General features: G+C 34.2%; 2 protein-coding genes across 5 annotated transcripts; one reads left to right on the top strand and one right to left on the bottom strand.

Annotated features, from left to right (window-relative positions):
• The first annotated feature begins 681 nt into the window (after positions 1-681).
• On the top strand, positions 682-5,773 carry LOC106772439 (myosin-binding protein 7-like). The gene is made up of 4 exons (XM_014658837.2): positions 682-1,149; positions 1,406-2,905; positions 3,215-3,261; positions 5,378-5,773. The coding sequence occupies exons 2-4, from the start codon at positions 1,598-1,600 to the stop codon at positions 5,484-5,486; spliced, it is 1,464 nt and encodes a 487-aa protein (XP_014514323.1). The 5' UTR covers positions 682-1,149; positions 1,406-1,597; the 3' UTR covers positions 5,487-5,773.
• Positions 5,774-11,850: 6,077 nt separating this feature from the next.
• Positions 11,851-15,709, bottom strand: LOC111242232 (pentatricopeptide repeat-containing protein At1g80550, mitochondrial-like). 4 transcript variants are annotated; one of them, XR_002669000.1, is made up of 4 exons: positions 15,567-15,709; positions 13,123-14,934; positions 12,919-13,035; positions 11,851-12,322 (listed from the first exon to the last, which is right to left on the bottom strand). XR_002669000.1 is itself a non-coding variant. In XM_022784510.1 (2 exons), exon 2 carries the CDS (start codon positions 14,520-14,522, stop codon positions 13,146-13,148), a length of 1,377 nt encoding a protein of 458 aa, XP_022640231.1. In that variant the 5' UTR covers positions 14,523-14,934; positions 15,567-15,709; the 3' UTR covers positions 12,979-13,145. The 4 variants fall into 4 exon arrangements, 1 of the variants encoding a protein (XP_022640231.1); XR_002669002.1 differs by having other exon boundaries at positions 13,123-14,928; XR_002669001.1 differs by lacking the exon at positions 15,567-15,709 and adding an exon at positions 15,125-15,145.
• Positions 15,710-16,722: the final 1,013 nt, after the last annotated feature.

Genomic DNA, 16,722 nt, shown 5'->3' with positions numbered 1-16,722 from the left:
TATTTTTCTAAAATATTTATGTTTCCATATTAGGTTAATTTTAAAGATATAAATAACATTCTAAAAATGGTAGGACTCATTTATTTATTTAAGTAGCAGTATAATAATAAGGAAGTACTGAATTAAACAAACTAAATTGACTGTCTACTTAGTTATATATTTACATTTTTAATAATATTTATCATCAATTGCATAAAAGAGGTAAAGCTGTTACATATAGTTGACTTGAAATGTCATAAAACAAGTTATACAATACAAAAAAATTAATTAAAATTAAATTGAGTTATTTCATTAATGATTTAAATATATGTAGTCAGAAGTTATTTATAAATTTATGGATCAATTTATTTTATAAATTAATAGCTATATTAAAATAATATTATTTTCTTAAAAAAAAAACATATGTTGTAATTTATGCCTATTTATATATCAAATTATTAGATCTAAAATTGAAATTAACATAAAGTTGGATGGAACAAAGAAAAAAATAAGATTTATTTTATTGAATACAATTTTCTTAAGATGAGTAATTAGAGATTAAATCTATAAATGTATGAGATGAGAAAAAAATGATTGAAAAAAAGAAAAGGAATGATAATATATAATTGTTATAATAACAAATAAAAAAGCAAAGAAAAGTTGTAAATTCCAACATAGGTCATTGAAACAACTCAGGAATTTGAACGTTCCTTTATTTCTCTTTCTCTCTCTTTCTTCTTTTCTGTCTCTCTCTCTCTCTCTTTCTCTCTCTTTGGGGAGAGAGATCAATCAGCCACAGTTTCCCCCACACAAAAAAATCAGATAACCCAGATAAAACAAATTCCCAAAACACCAATTAAAATATCTAGGGTTTCTGAAAAAATAATAAATTCCCTCTTTCTCTTTCGTTTTTTGTTTTTTTATCTCTCGTCTTTTCCTTCCCACCAAACACCCTTCCCGCTCCCCCATTCTTTCGTTCCAAGAAAACAACGATTCAACTGTTTCAGGATTGGTTGCTGCTTGCTGATTGGACTTTTTTTTTTTTTTTCATTTTTTTGTTCCTAATTTTATCCGGAGCAAGTTAATTTTCTGGAAAAATTTGCGTCGTTGTCTCCTTCTTGTAGCCTTCGCAGCGCCTGCTATTGATTTGTCGACGGAAATACCTTAAAGGTAGGTTCTATTTCTTTTCGGGAGGGGAAGTTTTTGGTTTTGACTTTTTGGGCATGGAGAAATAAGGCTCGGGATAAGGATTTCAGGTCGTTTGAAAAGGGGGAATTAAAAAAATATTCGATTTATAGTTCCGGGTTGTATTTTTTTTTTTTTGCTTTGGATGCTTTTGCTTTTTGCTTTTTCTGAAATTTTTGTATTGGTTGTTAGTTTTATTGTTATTGGATTTAACAGGGTGGCTCTATGTTTTTTCTTGCAGGTTTTTTTGCCTCATTTGTTGATCCGATGGGTACTTGATTGACAAGTGGGAGGCGAAGACCGAGGGGATGTTGAAGTAAATACCAATTTTTTTCGGTTGATGGGTATTTTTGTAAGGTGATTTGTTTTTGAATTTGGAGAAACGTTGTTGGTGACTGTAAGTGGTTCAAGGGTTTTTATGCATTTTTGATCTATGGCTTCGGAAGTAGTTCCATCTTCCAGGGATTTATTGAAATGTTGCAATTGTGGGTGTGGTTGCTCGACGTTAGCTCAATCTTCGGGGGTTTGGATTCGATCTGTTAAACGAAAGCATGATGAGTTCAAAATGGATGGTCAACTGGCCATGCCGGCGTTTGCAAAGGTCGAAATTGAGAATGAATGTGTGGCCTTGCGTGAGATGGTCAGTATGCAGCAGAAAACCATTCAAGATTTGAATGCTGAGTTGGAGGAGGAGAGAAATTCTTCATCAACTGCGGCTAATGAGGCCATGTCAATGATATTGAGGCTGCAGAGGGAAAAGGCAGAGGTTCAAATGGAGGCGCGCCAATTCAAGCGATTTTCGGAGGAGAAGATGCAACATGACCAGGAGGAACTTCTATCTTTGGAAGATTTATTGTACAAGAGGGAACAGATCATTCAGTCACTTACTTGTGAAGTTCAGGCTTACAAGCACAGGTTGATGAGTTTTGGTCTTACCGAGGAGGAGGCCGAGGGTGACCAATATGAACTTCCACCCTATGAATATCCTCCTTTGAAATGTAGTGTGGTGCATGGTGCTACAGATGCTGATATCGATGACACGGATATAGAGAAATATGCTTTTGGTGAAACTCCAACTGTCCAATTGAGGAGCTTGGAAAATAGGATTTCTCAAATGGAGAAAACTCCCACTTATACCCAGATGGATGGGGATTTTACAGTGAAAAATAGTCTAGAGAAAGTAATTGTTGGACAGTCTCCAAGAAGGAATAAGCATTCTAGGAAACTTTCCTCTGACTCAACATCAATTGGTGGGATGGTTAAAGAAACAGGACCCGAGTCTACCATGGATTCTCCCAAGCGCAATAATAACAATAAGAGAGATTATTTCTCGAAGTCAGAGGAAGCTTCCAAGGTAGATAATGTATCAGAAGGTGATGATACGAATGACAGAATTTATACAATTGACTCTGTTCATAGTGGCGCACCATATAATGGTTTCACAGATTCTAAAGCTGAAACTATTGATTACGAAGATTATGCAACCACTCCAATGGGGTCAGGGAATCATGCTACTGAATTTGAGGATCCCTACGTAAAGAAGCTTTACATGAGGCTGCAGGCACTTGAGGCTGATAGGGAATCAATGAGGCAGGCAATCATTTCAATGCGCACGGATAAAGCACAACTTGTGTTGCTGAAGGAAATAGCTCAACATCTGTGCAAAGAGATGTCACCGCAAAGAAAAATGGCAAAAAAACCTAGTTTTGCAGGCAACTCTGCATTATTTTCAATTGTTAAGGTAATTTAATTATCGTAATGGTTACTTACAGCACAAATATATGATGAATGTTTTTCTGCATATATATGATGAGGAAGTACACGTCCTGTTTGACCTATCCATCTTTTGGGTCTGTCCCAAGGTTGCATTTAGATAATTAAGCTGTTACATCATCCTACTTATCACTGTTTGCCCCTCAGTTTAAATTTGTTGCAAGTGATTCTCAGCTAACAAAGTTGGTTTGTGCTAGATTTTGAAAACATGCATATATTTTGATGAAATCTTTGAATTGAATATAAAACTTATGCCATTTCATCTCTTTGTGTTCAGTGGGTTTCTTCAGTTGTTTTCTGGAGAAAGAGAGCTCATCAAAGCAAGTAAGTTATCACTACATTTTTATGTTCAGTGGGTCTCAAATTGTTTTTTGGCATGATTCTCAACCTCTTTACCCATAAATCATTCTAAAGATAATGCATTTTTTCAATTCTAGTGGCCTTTCCTCATGAATCATAACGCCTATAATAAAATATTAAGAATTGAGTAATATCTTTATATTGCGAGGTTCATCATCTGCCTCTGAAACTTGACTGTGGCGGACTTGGATTATCAAAGTTTTGAGCATGTTTAATATGTATTGAACTTGGAGTTTGGTTCGTTTTCTTTGCGTTTTTCTTTTCCTTAAAGGGATTGTTGGACCAACAAATCTAGAAAGAGGAGTGCTGCTAGCAACACAATTGCAAAGACACTTTTAACACACTACTATTGCTTAAAATTGATGAATAAGTGCAAAATCAGATTAGAGAGTCATTAAAATAAAAGTGAGCTCCATCCATATTTGTATTTTTAAATAAATTTCGGTTAATAATACTGTGTTGCAAAACTTCTAATTTCTCTTAGGAACGCTTTTAAATCTGAAGCTAGATTTTTTTAATGATCAAAAGCCAAAAACAGCTTATATAGAATAAAATCGTGGATTCAAAGTAGGCCAAGTCCATAAATCCATAATCTCAGAAAATCTTAAGTGTGGTTTGATAGAAGAGAAATTTTTTCATACCCTGCAATCATGATTCCTACGTATTACTAAATTCTGTTTGGATAGTGGAATATATTCCTGGCAATATTTATATTAGTTTAGCAAAATCTTTAGTTTACTGTCCTATTAAATGCTTTAATAAGTGTAAATTTGCATCTTCTTTCATTTAATTTTGTTATTTCAAATTGGAAGAGTTTGTTTCCCACCTTCCCACATGAAAATGTTTTCATGGAAAACTTGGTCAAAACCATTTCCATGAATGAGAATAGATTTTCCCAATCTTTGATTTCCCGGTAGCTAAAAATTCTATGTACTATTTCTTGTAAGGTGGTTTATAGGTTCTTTAACTTGTTTTAACTTTGTTATGGAAGGAGTAATCTTTGTTATCATGGTTATCAAATTCGCGAGTTAACTCGGTCGAGTTTACAACTTCATTTAGTACTTTTGAGTTAACTCGGAAGCAAACTCGGAAATGGTGTAGAATTGGTAGGCTTGTTGGTGAACTTGTTAGACTCGCTTGAAATCCTGAACTTGCTTCTGATTTTGGCAAGTTTGTGAAGAAATTTTTAAAATGTGAAACAAAGTTGTTTTTGGCGCACCACATTAGATTTTCTGATTTAGGGCCATTGACGAAGCTCATCTTTTTCGTTCCTTTCTCACGATTCACCTGCGGTTCATCTTCTTCGTTCCTTCTTGCGGTCTCACTTGCACCCTAGCTTTTGCCGTCTCACTTGTACCCTAGCTTGAACTGTCGTGAGCGTGCTCGTTCACAGTTGCGAGTGCCTCACTTGCCATTGCGAGTGCCTCACTTGCCGTCGCCCACCATCTCCCTATCAGTGATGGTTGTGCGCCTCCTTCGTGTGCCTTGCAGTCAGTGGTGGTCTCACTTGTCGTCGCCCACCATCTCCCTGTTAGGGGTGGTTGCAGGCCTCCTTCGTATGCCTCTGTTTCGCACTCAGCAGTGGTTATCATCTCACAATTCTTATGTTTTTAAGTTCAGCTTTTTACTGTTTTCAAAGTGATCACTGCACTGTTCGTGTGCCTCTGATAACTAGAATGTTGTTGTGTTTAAGTTCTAAAGAAAGCCTTCTACTACACTGTTTGGTTTTTATGTCTTGCACTGAAAAAACATATTTGGAACAGCATCAAATTCATTATTAGAGGATCCCAGGATTACACGTTTTTTACATTTCAATTTATATTTCAATTTTTGTTTTAATTTATGTTTTATAATATTTATATGAACAATATTTTTATAATTTTATTTATTTGAAATTATTTAATTTTGTGGATTTATTTGAATTAAAATATTATTTATATAATTTTTTTTATCTAAAATAAATTCTTACTAATTTTTTTTATCGGATTCTCACGAGTTGAACAACCTTGTTTATTACTATTACCGACCATCAAATCCTTGGGAAGAAATTGTTCATCACCTAAAATGTTTGTGACTGTAGGTATATGTTTGGTCTACCGCCTGAAAGTGTTGGCTTGCTGATGCTCCTAGACAAGGGAACACGAGCAAGACCATGGAGATGCGTTTCAAGTACACAAGTGGGCGATTAACCTTCCAATTCTCTGGTCAAATGTGGGAGCATAAATTGAAACTGAATTTCATTAACACTAGTACTACTACCACCATGATGAGATTTTGCTTTTTCCCACATGGATCGTGAAAACCTGTGTATTGTGCAGTGTTGTTTTATTGTTTTTACGTGAGGTTGAGTGTAATTTGATGGTTGATTGGTGAAACTTGGATATATGATGTGACATACGACCATTCTCGTTCGTATGGTTTTGTTGGATCCTTCAATGCGAGGTTGTACATAACATATTGCTGCAAGTTTTCTCACGCTTCATGCAATGTCTATTCAAAATCTCTATTTTACACATTCAAATCATCACTGAGGAAGGGATGGCCCTGCATATTGATATTTTTAGTTCCTTTACCTTATTAAATTCATGCCATGTACGGTGATGTAAATTCATTTATTAAATTCTTTTGTGCAAATATAGACATGCCATGTTTTTTCATTTTTCTTGCAATTCTTTAATATTGGTGATGCTTCCATCTTCTAGTTTATGCTTTTCTCACCCTACTTCAATTGTTAATAATTGATTATTTACATAAGAACAGAACTTCTGACTAAACTACGTGTGATGGATTTTTGTAGCTGCCTTTTGCTTACCATTTCCATTCTTTTGAAGTGTTGACCAAAGTTGATGAGGTTTGTACATTTTTTGAAAGAAATAAGTATGTTTGACTGGGTTTGAGGAGGCCATAGAAATGCCCACTGAATTTGAATTTTATGACCTTTTAAACACATACATTGGATATTGTAATATTTTGTCCACATTCAGATTTTGGTTGATAATTTTTTCACTTCTGGAACTATTGCACCCGAATCTCCTGGTTTTAGAAGTGAAAAAAAGAAATATACATGGTAAAGCCTAAGTGAAAATAAAATAAAATAAAATGCTCATGTTATACTTGTTGATGTAAAATCGTAATATAAGTTATTTCTCTCCTAAATTCAAAAATAATTGTTTAGCCCCTCAAGGTTGAAAAATTATTCTTAGCCCCTCAAAGTAGGAAATAATTTTTTAATTGTTTTATAGTTGATATTTTATTTTTAATTTGAATGTAGCTTATTTTATTCCTGTAAAGCGACATAATTTTATTGACCTAACTACAATTTCTTTTTTCTAGTTTTAAAAATAAATTTATAATCATATTATACTTTCAAATATATATCAGCAAACGATGCTCTAAACTATATTTATTGTGCAGTTTTTAATTGCAAAATTCATAAAAGCAAATCAATATCATGTTTTACATTTTTGTCACAAGTCAACCCAAATAGAAAAATTAAACATAAGATAAAATCTTAACTTTTGTGACCAAGAGATGAAGATAATATTTGTTGTGTTTTATTTTTGTGTTACTGAATTTGTTAGAATTTTAAAACTACAACAATGTTTTTAAATATTACTCACTAATCTAAGTTTAAGAATACTTTCAAAACTATAAAAAAAATAGATTATTAATGGCTTAAATATCTTTTTAGTCCCAAGTTGGAGATTGAATTTCTGTTTTATATCCGCTTTTAAAAATGAAGTTATTTGGTCTCCATGTTATTAATTTTGTTAGAATTAGGTCTCTTCCATTAAGTAGGTTGCAACAACGTTAAATGTTAAGTGATGTGGCAAATGAGTTATCCAGCGTGACAAAAACATATTTTTTAGCAATGACAGATATGAAAATATGTTTTAATATGGAAAAGAAAAAACCAAAGGGAATTGGCCTAATATATTAAGCTCGAAGCACTTTAGCTGAAGGACTTGGAGTAGGTGAACTGAGGTGATCTCCAAGGAGCTTAGCCGAAGGAGGTCATGTGAAGTAGGTGAGCTCATATTTCTCCTTTGCCCTAAGATCTTCTTTCTAAAACATTATGAAAATCATTGTTTTTGAAGATTGTTGTTTCTGAGGTGGGTGCCCTAAATTGGCTGTTTGGGATTGGGGTTGTTTTGTAGGTGTGGATGAAGCATTATTGTGTTCTTCCTCAAGGCAATGTTAATGAATCAGTGTTCGTCTTGCTCATGGGGGACCTCATGTGGTGGTTCATCAAGAGGAATGGTTGCCAGCCATGTGTGCTATTGTGGAGAGGTTGCCATATTAAGAGTCGCAAAAACTGCTAAGAATGAGGGCAAACAATTTTGGGGATGTCCTAATTACAAGGTAAGATATCTTCATTGTGTTTTTATTTTGGGGTTCATTAGTTTGGTGTATCCTGACATGGTTTTGGTTGGATGTTTGGAACAGCATAGTCGAAACGAAGAAGTGCGAGGATGTAATTACTTCAACTGAAGATTATATGGATGAAAGGGATAGTACAATTGGATGGCAAAGGAGAAAGATTCTTACTTTGGAAAAGATTACCTCTAGAGTGTAGCAACCTTTTGAATTTTGCAGAAAAGCTGTGACACTTGTGGAGGGTGTGTCATACCCTATGAACTTTTGGAGAGGTGTATGAACCTCATGAATTGAAACCTTTTTTTTTAGAGGCGCAAGAACCTCGTAAAATTTGCTGGAGAGGTGCATGAACCTCGTAATACTTTATGGAGAGGTACACGAACCTCATAATACTTGATGGAGAGGCGCAAGAACCTCATAATATTTGGTGGTGAGGCGCATGAACCTCGTAATACTTGATGGAGAGGCGCACGAACCTCGTAAAATTTGATGGAAAGGCGCACGAACCTCATAATAATTGATTTGGAGAGGCGCACGAACCTCATAATACTTGATGGAGAGATGCACGAACCTCATAAAATTTGATCGAGAGGCGCACGAACCTTGTAAAATTTGATGGAGAGGCGCACAAACCTTATAATACCTAATTTGGAGATGCGCATGAACCTCATAATACTTGATGGAGAGGTGCACGAACCTCGTAATACTTGATGGAGAGGCGCACAAACCTCTTAAAATTTGATGGAGAGGCGCACAAACCTCCTAATACTTGATGGAGAGGCGCACGAACCTCGTAAAATTTGATGGAGAGACGCACGAACCTCGTAAAATTTGATGGAGAAGCGCACAAACCTTATAATACCTAATTTGGAGAGGCGCATGAACCTCATAATACTTGATGGAGAGGTGCACGAACCTCGTAATACTTGATGGAGAGGCGCACAAACCTCGTAAAATTTGATGGAGAGGCGCACGAACCTCCTAATACTTGATGGAGAGGCGCAAGAACCTCGTAAAATTTGAGGGAGAGGTGCACAAACCTCATAATACTTGATGGAGAGGCGCACGAACCTCGTAATAATTGATGAAGAGGTGCACGAACCTTGTAATATTTTTTTTGTGCTAGGAAGAAAACTGGTACTACATTATATGACCACCTATTTGAAGTTGTACTTTAAGCAGGGGATCTATCTCAAATAATTTAAACTTGATACATACATTTTGTATGTTCCAACTCGAGTTTAGTACATACAATTTGTATGTTCCAATTTGAGGGAGAATATTACAATATTTACCCTATTTATCATCATTATACTACGTCAAAGATTATCCTATTTAGCATAGAGTCTAGAGCGTTAGTTCCAACTCTGAATCCAAAATCTTTGTTTCTCTTTTCTTTCTGATTCTTTTCTTTTCTTCTGTTGTCTTCTTAGTCATGTCTGAAGAATCCTCAAGATTGTATTTTCATTATGGTGGGAGTTCATCTTTTAATATTCATCCAAACTTGTCTTTGTCAAAGATGCAAGTATTTAAGTTAAAAAAATATATATGTATTGATTCCAAGTTTAAAATTAGTTTTTAAAGGTAAAAAGTCAATTGATTAAATAAATACTAAAAATATTAGTAATATATCCTTTATAAACAAAAATAATGATTACGGTAGGAAAGTAATGCTACATACGTCTATAAAAATATTTATCCATAACTACTTTTTATAAACAAAAATAACAAACGAACTTATCTTAATTTTATAACAGTAAGGGAAGACTGCCAACCTAACACGCCACACCAAAAACCATAAAACTCCAAGATCCTCTGTGGGTTCCCCTTCCAGTTTTTTCAAGACCAAGCCAGGAAGAGACAACAAACAAAGGCTCTCATGACTTCACGTCAACTTCATGCGACTTTCAATTCCGTAAGAACCCTTCCCCCTCCCTCTCTCTTTTTCAAACAAATTCCTTCACATTAATATTTGTAACCACGAAAAATATTTTTAACTATTTATTATTATTGAATAATTCCATACATAAATTATGAAATGTGCATCATGTCCAATCAATTAATATCAAATTGTCTACGACAATTTTATATTTAATATAACTGCTACAACATACAATGTACTATATACTAGCTCGAGTATATTGGTCCTAAAAGGAAGCGCTAATGTTAGGAGTCCTACATTATATGGCCACCTATTTGAAGTGGTACTTAAGCAGGGGATCTATCTCAAATAATTTAAGCTTAGTACATACAACTTGTATGTTCCAAATTGAGTTTAGTACATACAATTTGTATGTTCCAATTTGAGGGAGATTATTAGGTTATTTATCCTATTTATCATTATTATATTGTGTCAAAAGATAATCCTATTTAGCATAGAGCGTAGAACCGCTATATTAACTTTGACTCCAAGACTTCGTTTCTCTTTTCTTTCTGGTTCTTTTCTTTTCTTCTGTTGTCTTCTTGATCATGTCTGAAGAATCTCAAGATTGTATTTTCATTATGGTGGGAGTTCAGCCTCGGGCTTCATAAACCAACTGGAGTTGCAGGAAGACTTTATTCCTCTATTGAATGGAGTTTGTTCCCGATATCCTCCTTTCCAGAGAGCAAGAAGAGAAAAACTAAAAGTTTTATTCAATGGTGTTTTATAACATTGGCTAAAGTTCTTTTCTTTCTCAGGACTAAAAGGGTTAGAGACATGGAGATGATCATCGTCTCCAAACTATATGGGAAGAAGTTCAGAGCTTTGGATTTGATCTGCAATGGCCGAAACCTCGTGTTGAGAACGTGATAAGGTTGGAAGAAAATGTGATTACTCTGGAGAACAATCTGACTTTTTTAAAGATGGAAGAAAATATTTTGAAAACAAAAATGATTGAAGTAGAGATAACTCTTGAAATAAAGAGAAGAGAGTTTGTGACAGCAAAACAAGGCTTTGAAGAATGTGATTTGGATGCTGAACTATGATATGGTAAAGAATGATTCAAGATTACTTTCTTTGTTGAATAATTTTTTGTAGGTGGAGGACATGTTTTCTTTTCATCATTATCAATATTTAGATGATCCCATATGATTATTTTTATTCTAAACTTGTTTGACATGAATTACAATAATTTTGTTTGTCCAGTATATTGTATTTGTGTTGAATAACTGCTACATTGTGTGTTGAATAGTTGCTACAATATATAATATATTATATACTACCTCGATTATATTGTTCTCGAGTATATTGGCCCTAAAAAGAAGTGTTATTGTTAGGGGTCCTACATTATATGACCACCTATTTGAAGTGGTACTTAAGTAGGGGATCTCTCAAATAATTTAAGCTTAGTACATACAATTTGTATGTTCCAACTTGAGGTTAGGACATACAATTTGTATGTTCCAACTTGAGTTTATTACATACAATTTGTATGTTCCAACTTGAAGGAGAATATTAGGATATTTACACTATTTATCATCATTATATTGTGTCAAAGGTTATTATATTTATCATGATTATATTGTGACTTGGATTATCCTATTTATCGTCATTATATTGTATCTAGAGTTATCCTAATTATCATATACTCTCGTCTTAATTTATTCTTATAAATAGAAGATTATGAGAAGAATCAATCAAGCGTTCTAGAACTATTTTATAGTTTAATTTTTTTTTAATATATTAAATTTATTTACACTATATCAAAATTATTAATGTTTTGATTTAACTTTAATGTATTATTGTTCCATTTAAAGATTCCCAAAAGTCTCATTTTCCAACCCTGTTTTCTTACCTACAAATACAAAGTTCTTGCATTTACTGATCCCCGAATTTGCAAATTTCAAAGTTAGAAAACTACAATACTTTCACAAATGAGTCGGCAGTGTTACTATTGGTGTTTATAAGTGAAAGCAAATGTTTTTAATAGGGAACAAAAATGAACATAAATGAACGAGAAAATATATTGAAGGAGAATATATGGAAGGAGAACAATGAATACTTATTTTATTCAATCTCTCTTCTATATTGGTCTATCAATATTGGTAAAGATCATATTATTAGCTAAATTCCCACATTTCGTTATAGGTAAAATGAAAACAAAAAAAGAAAAAAATTGTAAATGGAAATAAAGTAAATAAATAGAAATTGCAATTAAGTGTTTGATTTTAAAAAAGAAATAAGTAAAAATTAAAATTAAAAACAATGATTTTATAGTTTGAAATTCTTTATTTGTTTTTTTTTTTAACTTTTTTTTCAGTCAAATATAACAATTTTGTTCTTATCACATTCTTCCTTTTCCACTCTATTTCCCACCGATAAATGAGGATATCTTTCTTCTGAATTCTTTCCTTTTCATTCTTTGTAATAAAAGGAGAAATCACTTTCTTTTGAATTCAGAGTTTAGCTAACTCTCTTATAATAATGAGCTAGCCCAGATTGCCAAAAGCTGCAGCTTCTTGTCCTGAATTAAACTGGTAATTAAATAAAGGGGTGAGCTTGTTTATGATTTCACTGTTGTTGAAACAGGAAGGTGCCCATTCTCCTGCAGACTCTTAACTGTTTCATACTGACTCACTGGAGTGAATTCCAATCTCAAATCTTTCACCTCTGGTTTGGAAAGGTGTAGGATTTTGGCCTCGGATTCTTTTCTTTTCATCGGAGCACCTGCACGCGTTCAAATATTTATCTCACTATATAATCATCAAAGCAATTTATCATGGGCATATATCATAGATAGATCATGTCTAATAGTAATTGGGTACTTTGCTTTTGCCACGGTTTGTTGGGGCATTTGGGTGAAGTTAAGATGTGAAAAAACAAATATGTAAAGCAAAGAAGAAAGAGAAACTGACGGAGGAGAAGCTGTGTGAAAGACGGTACTGCACTGAGATTTACCATGGAAACAGCTGCCTATAGAATGGACTAAGGTGCAACCAGAATATGATTGCAGCCATCTAAAGAAAAAATTGCTACTATCGGATTAGTGCTGATAGAATGAAACCTCCCATAAAAGGAAGTGCTATCCACATTATATGATGATCTACTTGAAGTGGTACTTAAAGTAGTGGATCTCTCTCAACTAACGAGCTAGTACTTTGGTTGGACTCTCTACTCATACTGAGGTGCAAACAAGAATTTTTCAAACTTTTCTAATTTGACTTGTCACCAAATAAAAAAGCAATCATTTTGTTAATTCCAACTTCAGTCTTATTTTTCAAAATAAAGCTGTTATCAAACAGACAAAAATGGATGACTTTCACCTTTCATTAATATCTTCAACTTCAGAATGAACCCTTCTTCTACTGATGTCTGGTCAAATATACGAGCATTAACATTTTCTATTATCGACCAACAACACTTTCCAGTTCATCTGCGCTCTGTTAAACCAAGACTAGCATTAGTCCAATTTGCAAAAGTGCGCTAGATTCAAAAATACATAGTATAGAATCTTTGAAAAACCAGACCTTAAGCCACTGAAGTACATTATCTAGACTAGTGGAACGTTGTGTGTCTGTATGGTACTTTGAGAATACTCGTCCAATAAATCAGCAGATTCTCCTCCTAACAGCTTTGTCCCCAACTCTTTTCTTGGCTTAGGTAAAAGTCCTTTCGCTAACATCTCCTCATCGTACTTTCTAGCCAAATCTATCAACCCCTTGTCTACAAGAGCATCTATCAAGGCATTGTAAGCTGCTGCATCAGGACTACACCCAAGTTGCTCCATTCTATTCCATATCATGAAAACTGGGCGAAGAAACCCCCACCTACCAAACTTGTTCAGGAGCATGACATAGGTGTCCATGCTGGGCCTAACCCCACCTTCTATCATGTCATCAAACATAGCAAGTATCTGTTTAGGCTTCTCCATAGAGGCAAAAAAACAATGGTAAGAAATGGCAGTGGGGTGGCAACCATCCTGAGCCATGGTTCGAAGCAAGGCAAGTGCCTCCTTGTGTCTGTAGCAATCACACAAAAGCCTAATCAAAGTGTTGTAAGTGACAATAGTGGGGTTAATACCCAACTCCTTCATTTCACGGAAAACCCTAATTGAGAAATCAACCCCTTGGGAAANACCAATGGCTCGAATGAGAATGTTATAAACCATAACATCTAATTGGAAACCCTTCTTGGTAACCTCTTTGAACAATTTGACAGCCTTCCAAGGTTTTCCAGCTTTGCACAGAATATCCATGTAAATTGAATATGAGTGCAAGTCCTTTTGAACCCCTTTTCTATCCATCTCCTCCCAGAACTCGTTGCATTTGCTCCACCACCCCAATTTGAACCACCCACGGAGAACCATGTTGTGGATCTTGGTGTTTCCAATTGTGTCGACGGGTGTGTCTTTAGAGAAGACAAGGTCTTGTGCCTCGAGGACGTGCTTGTACTCGCAGAGGGCATCTACGAGGTGGGAGAAGGAGGTGTGGTCCTTGAGGTTGAACTCTTCAAGGCGGTGGAAGGTGTCAATGGCATCTTGGACAAGATGGGCGGAAACATAGCGCTTAAAGATGACACGGAATGTGGTATGGTTGGGGGGAGAGGAGGGGTGGGAGTGCATGCGGCGAATGAGGTGCCAACAGAGATCGAACTCGAAGAACTTGGCCAGGATGTCGAGCATGAGGTTGAAGGTGTCAGTGGAGTGGCGAAAGTTGCAGTGGGAGTGAGATTCCTCCACCCAATCGAAGAACTCCAGGGCTCGCTTCCAGTCATTGTTGAAGGAGAGCAGCGTTTGGCGAACGGTGGCCTCATCGGGAGGTGGAGGGGTAGGAAAAGGCCTCTCTGTGACGGTGGCTGTGGATAAGGTTTGAAATTGAAAAGGTGGAAGTAGATTTGAACGTGATGAAATCAAAATCAAACGACGCATTTTCCTCACCACACTTCCCTCTCAATCAAAAAACCTCTTATTTGGACTACAACTGTGTTACACACTCTATCAAAAGGGAACAAAAAGACCGTTGCTTTTGAAACCTCTTTTGCTAAGTTTTCCAACTCTTCCAAAGTGTTCACACTTAAAAATCTCTACCCTTTTGCACTTGGAACTGTCAAAAGGCTAACATTGTGCTCTGCGTAAAGGGCCTTCACCAGTTTCACATAACCAGGTTGGTCACAATCTTCTGCTAGAACGCAGAGCTGTGCAGCATGCTTCTCAATGATGTTGGCACTTTCTTGAAGACCTCTTGCAAGACCACTGTAAGCCAGAGATTTTCTCAGCACAAGTCATGATGTCTATGGGCTCACTAGGACTGGAAGCAGGTGCCTGGCTGCAACAGCTACCTCTTCATTGCATAGTAAAAGTATTCGAAACAATCAGTAGAAACCCATACAAGAATCTTAAACTCACAGAGGAAAAGCTACTAAAAAAATAGAGCAATACAAATAATATTAGAATCATGTGAACAAGTTTTACCACTGCAAGAATTATTTTCATACTGATATGTAATACATTATACATTTAGTTTTCCTCACCTCCTTAATTTCTAATCAAGACTAAGGGCAGCACTCTCATTCAATTCTCCGCAAATCAACTTAAATTGATTAGCAATGCTTACACCAACAGTCCTTGCACGTTCCTCTAACCCATTTTAATTTTTCAAAAACAACTTCCAATGATAAATGCCGCAAAGAAAAACGCCAAAACTGCCTGGAACTATAATAGATCATTATAGATACTTCACTTCATTCATTTTCAACACAAAGAATCATGTTATGAGTGAATCACAGTGAAAATTGGAACAAATACTCCATCCAGCGTCAACATAAAACAAAACTCCAATTAATTAATTTAAACAACATGAACTATTTCAGTTTTAACCATTAATGCGTTAAAATCGAAAATCGAACCTCAAGGCAAGAGATGACTAAGAACAGAAATTGTAATTAGTATGTATATCCTTACTACCAAACCTACCATTCTGAAGAAACCATTCTCACATGATAGGTATTTGCATTCATTCGTTTTATCTTCGTCGGAAAATGATTGAGAACGAGAGAGGAAGAGAGAGAACTTGTTGAGGAGTTAGCAGCGGACCCTAGCTCTGTGCTTCTTAGCTCTGTGCTTCTTATATGAAAATAACAAAAGAATTGGAAATTTATATGAGAAACCATTTTTTGTCCCAATTATCCCTATTTGTTTTAATTTTTCTAATAAATAAAAACTTCAAATTTTACTTATCTCTTGCGGATTTTAATTTCCTCATATAAATTAAAATGGTTCTTTTTTGGATAAAACTAGATTTTAATGTTTATCAATATATAGTTAAATTAAATTTTGATTTTCAGAACAATTTTACTGAAATAATGAAATTCCATTATTTTACATGAATAAATTACTCATCATAAATTTATATTTATATATAAATATTTTTTTTCTGTACAATGTTTTTCTCTATTTTATTTTTATAATATAATTATTAACTGATTTTAAAAAAATAATTATAAACTAATTTTTTAAAAGAAACCGTTATTTTAAAATATTTTGAATAAAATTGTTACATATTTTTTTTTCTCCTTCTACTTTTTATTATCCTGATTTTTTTTTTAAATTTACTTAATCAATTTATATATATATATATATATATATATATATATATATTATTAATTTATAGTATAATATAAATATTTAAAAAATACAAAAAAGACAAGTGATAGTGTATGTGTTTACTTTAATATAAATAAAATTTATATAATAAAATAAGTTGATGATTGGGTAGGTATCTAGGTATCTCTCAAAGAACCGACTATTTTGAAATTTTGTATAAATAAAGATAATTTTGGATATAACCCATTAAATTTTTGGACTTTTTGCTGTCTTAGCCCATTAAATTTTCTTCCTACAGCCTCAGAAGTTATAATATTCTCACTTTACTTTTTATTAAAAAACATTAAAAACACTAAAACCCTACTTTCACACTCTCTTTCCTTTCTTGTGTCGTAAAATGTCTTCTACTTTCCAATTCCAAAAATATCTTCTTGACTATTTATTTCGTAATAAATATTTTTATATTTTGAAATTATGGAAAGTATTTTTGGATGCAAAATATAAAAAAATTAGAAAATAAATGTTT

This window comes from Vigna radiata, chromosome 8, assembly GCF_000741045.1.
Source record: "Vigna radiata var. radiata cultivar VC1973A chromosome 8, Vradiata_ver6, whole genome shotgun sequence".
Taxonomy (NCBI): domain Eukaryota; kingdom Viridiplantae; phylum Streptophyta; class Magnoliopsida; order Fabales; family Fabaceae; genus Vigna; species Vigna radiata.
This window is presented reverse-complemented; position numbering and strand designations above follow the sequence as displayed.